Source organism: Mus pahari, chromosome 13, assembly GCF_900095145.1.
Source record: "Mus pahari chromosome 13, PAHARI_EIJ_v1.1, whole genome shotgun sequence".
NCBI lineage: Eukaryota > Metazoa > Chordata > Mammalia > Rodentia > Muridae > Mus > Mus pahari.
This window is the reverse complement of record NC_034602.1, coordinates 27,204,840-27,209,260: the sequence shown is the minus strand read 5'-3', so window position 1 is coordinate 27,209,260 and position 4,421 is coordinate 27,204,840. Positions and strand designations below refer to the sequence as shown.

At 47.9% G+C, this 4,421-nt stretch overlaps 1 protein-coding gene across 1 annotated transcript in view; it reads left to right on the top strand.

Annotated features, from left to right (window-relative positions):
* The window catches only part of Letm1 (leucine zipper and EF-hand containing transmembrane protein 1), a 46,408-nt gene that overhangs the window by 14,019 nt on the left and 27,968 nt on the right, over positions 1 to 4,421 (top strand). The window contains exon 3 of the mRNA XM_021210298.2: positions 1,437 to 1,887. Coding sequence (XP_021065957.1) covers positions 1,437 to 1,887 — 451 coding nt within the window. The remainder of the gene's footprint in view (positions 1 to 1,436; positions 1,888 to 4,421) is intronic.

Sequence of the window (4,421 nt, the reverse complement as noted above, 5' to 3'; positions counted from 1 at the left end):
AGTCGGGTGCTCTTACCCACTGAGCCATCTCACCAGCCCCGGTAGGTGTATTTTAATGTGAGGTTACAGAGGAAGCTCCTGAGGGACAGAAAGGTCGAGTTATGACATTATTGCAGTTGTAGCAAGTGGGCAATGTGTGTGTGTGTGTGGGGTGTTGTTGTTGTTGCTTGAGACATGGATTTTACTAAGCCAATACTGGCTCACAGAGTTGCTCTGTAGCCCAGAGTATTTACTGTGTGTAGCAGAGGTGCATGTCATGACACCAGGGTAGAAATAGAGGGTGTTTACTTACAGGAATTGGTTTTCTCTTACCTGTGGGTCCCAGGGGTCTAACTCAGGTCGTCAGGCTTGGCGGCAGTCGTATTTATTCACTGAGCCATTTCAGAGCCCAGAGCTGCAGCTGTTAAGCCTGGACAATCTACTTAGAGCTCCAGTCCCCACTCGGGAATCTAGCCAAGTGCTAGGGGCAGAGAAAGGGGGTTGTGGGAACCCACAACAGATCTCAAGAGTGAATTTGGAGTTTGTGGCCACCTAGAGATGGAACTGTAAATCACTAGTAGGGAGAGGTTGCTAATGTACATTTTAGACCTCGAGGAGGACTACACAGATTGGTTGTATTATGGTCAGATGGTAAGCTCAGTGCTGACCCTGGCTCCGTGTGGGCTCTGGAAAAGGCCTTGCTGTATAACTCTCAGCTCCGGGCTAACGAGGCACTATCCCCACTGCAGTTGGTCTTATTTGTCATCACGCTACTTGGGTTCCAGGCAGCCCTGTGAGCCTGATCCAGTGTGGACAGAGAAGTCTAAGGTTCTTAGCTAACAGCTTCTGGCTGTGGCCTCACCTTTTTTAGGGCCATTATGTAGCCTTCGTTCTGGTGAAGAGGTGTAGGCCTGATGACATATGTGCCTCTCCCTCTGTAACATCCCTCTGTGGCAGGTGTTGGGTAGGTACGTGCCGCAAAGAGTATACTTAGGGGGAAGTGGGCAGAGGTGGGGCGTCATGCTAGAGCCAGGTAAGGGATGGGCCCTGGACTCTTCTTTGGAATTTCTTCTTTACTCTAGTGCCTTCTGTCAACCAAGAGTCGCTTGTTGAGAGAGATTATCCAAACTGGACAGACTCTTGACTCTGCACCCCATATCCTCAAACCCAGTCATGAATATCACTTGCTACATCTGGTGCCAGGGGTTAGGTAGAGTCTGGTCAAGCTCTGCTGTGTGTACATGTCACACTACGTATGTGTGTCTTGGGGGACTTATGAGTTAAGCCTATGAGGCTCAGGTCTTAGCTTCACATGGAAGCGCTCCCGAAGGTTCCCTCCAAGGAAGCAGGTACTTACATACTTTGATCCATCATGAAGTGTAGGTTGATGTTTGGTGCTGAGCGGTCAGATAGGTGGAAATTTCTCATTGCTGCTTCTGTGTTTTCTCCTTTTCAAGGAGTGTTCTGTCTCGTTGTTGTACTCCAGCCCACCCTGTGTACCTCTGCTTCAAAGGTGAACCCCTCAGCTTTTGGACTCAGAGGCCCGAGTGCCAGGGCACCACAGCGAGAGCAACATGGACACCTGCCTCTGCCAGGCTGGTGGTTACAGGACCTCAGTATCTTTCCGTGCGCAGCTGGCACTCATCATCTCCGCTAGGAGAGGACTCTGTGATAGAGAAGTCCCTTAAGTCCTTAAAAGACAAGAATAAGAAGCTGGAAGAGGGCGGCCCCGTGTACAGCCCGCCAGCTCAGGTGGTAGTGAAGAAATCCCTTGGGCAGAAGGTACTGGATGAACTGAAGCACTACTACCATGGCTTCCGCCTGCTCTGGATCGACACCAAGATCGCTGCCCGTATGCTGTGGCGCATCCTCAATGGCCATACACTGACCCGCCGGGAACGCAGGCAGGTATATACACCCTACTCCTTTGTTCTGCTGCGGGTTATATTCTGCTCCTCTGGATAAAACGTCAGTGGAAGTTGATAGAAACATAAGCCTAGCTCATGCTACAAGTGAGTTGTAATGTCAGTGCTGACACACTATTTCCTCTGTTGGTGATTTCCTGCAGCCTTGGGGTCTCTGTTTCTGCCTCTTGTATCTTTTCAGAGACACTGTGTCCCTCTGGGGAAGTTTCTTAAAGTTATTTCTTTGGCTCTGTGGGACTGGTATGTAATTCCTTCTGTCCTTAAGCTAAGAAAAGACCCTTCCCGAGGCCAGAGCCATGGCTCAGTCATTAAGGACACTTGCTGTTTTGTCAGAGGACCTTAGCTAGTGTCTTACAAGTGTACTGTGTGATGCCAGTTTCAGGGGATCCCATTCCTTCTTCAGGCCTTGCAAACCAGGCATACATGAAGTACCCTTACATATATGCAGGTAAAACATTTATACACAGAAAATAAAAATAAATCCTAAAAAGGTAGGGGTCGGGATAGGGGAGTCTTAAACTACACCCATGGTGGCTGTGCCTGTGTCCTGGTCACCTGGGAACCTAGAGCTCAAGGATCTCAAGCTAACCTAGGCAACCCAGGGCTGTTGCTGAAGTCGTGTTCTGAGCTGACGACTGGGATGTTCTGTGCATGTGATTTTATTTCTAGAAGTGCTGCTGGTGTGTGTGTTGGCTTGTTACCGTCAGTTTATTTGTTTTTTCTTGGTAGGATCTTTGTCCTTTTTTTTTTTTTTTTTTTTAGTTCTTCCTTTTAAGTATTTAACATTTCTGAATAGGTTTCACTCCTGAAATGAGAATTTCTATTTTCTGATATTTGTGGGAGATGGGTTCATTCTTTATTGTGGACTTTGCCCATGGTGAGTGACTTGTGTGCATGTGTGTGATTTCATATGGTTTTTGTTTATCTTTTCTTTTTTCCTTTTTTTTTTAGACAGGGTCTCCCATAGCGCAGGCTAGCCTCAAACTCACTCTGTAGCTTATGTTGACCTTAAACTTCTGATCCTCTTGCTTCCACCTTCCAAGTGATTATACACCTTCCAAGTGATTATTCAGCTTCTGCAGTACCAGGGTGGATCGAGCTCATGTGGCTCAGCTGGTATTCTCTTGCTGTAAAGAGACAGCTCTTCTAAAAGGACAATGTCGTTGGGGCTGGCTTACAGTTCAGAGGTTTAGTCCATCATCCTCATGGTGGGGAACACAGTGAGCACAGTGGTATGCAGACTCTATATCCAGATCCACAGATGGCAGAGACAGACAGACAGACAGACATGAGGCCTGGCTTTGGCTTTTGGAACCTCAAAGCCCAGTGACACACTTCCTATAACGAGGCCACACCTCCTAATCTTTCTCAAGTAGTGTCACTCTCTGGCCACTAAGTGTTCCACGATCTGAGCCTATGGGGCCATTCTCAGTCACCAGACAAGCACTCTACCAACTGTGCTACGTCCTCAGCCCTGCTTAGTGATTCTGTACCACGCGTTTGACTTTCAGAGGAACCCTGGGTGATGTCGGTGCTGAGCCATCTTCTCCGTGCAGGTGCTTTCTCTCTGGACGCTGTGAGACCCGTGGGGCTGTGTAGGGATCAAGCCTAGGTGGGGATCTGTGTCTGCTCTCTTTGTTTCTAGCTCTTGGGGATTTCCGTAACTTATTTTGTGGGGTTTAGTTTTATTTTTAAATAAATCTTTTACTTTAAAATGTAACCGTGGACCTTTATGCCCGCCTCAGTTCCCACGGAGACTATTTATAAGCTTTTGACCTTATAGCTAGGCATTGTTTTCCACCTGTTCATAACTCAATTATCCCCTTTATACTAATTTAAGTTCTGCCACATGGCTGGTTAACTTTGTCTCCTTCCTTCCTGGCCTGCTTCTTCTCCGTGTCTGGCTGGCTGAATCTCCTGCACCTGGCTCCTTCCCAGAGTTCCTCCCTCTGTCTAGAAGTTCCACCTATTCTGCCTTCTACTGTAGGTAGAGTTTTTATTTTAACCAATCAGAAGGTGTCTTAGGCAGGCAAGGAAGGACAGAAACACATCTTTACACAGTGTAAAAATATATCACTCTAACAAGATAACTTTCGATCCATAGAGAACTCTTAGCAAGCGACAGTGCTGTGCTTGGACCCTCCATCTCAGTCCCCTCATGTTTCATAATGGTCATGGCTTAGCTTTCTACTCTGCTAAACTCCAGCCTTGATTCAGTTTTCCAGCATTTCCACTGATAATCTTTTCCTGGTCCACCCTCTGGGCACCACTACTTTGTGAAGAGCTGTGTATTGAATACCAGGTCCTTCGGGGGCCTTATTTAGCATTTGTATGCCACTCAGGCAGATGACTCTTAACCCCTAGAGTAGAACAGCACAGGGCATTTGGCCCAGGTAGCATTGCCTCCCCTTGTAGGACACACAAACCCCCTCTACAGCTGATGTCCTTACACCTATGTCCACCCAGCCTGGGCTCCTGCCCACCCCGCCCCGCCCCCACCCTGGATCCAGTGGCAAA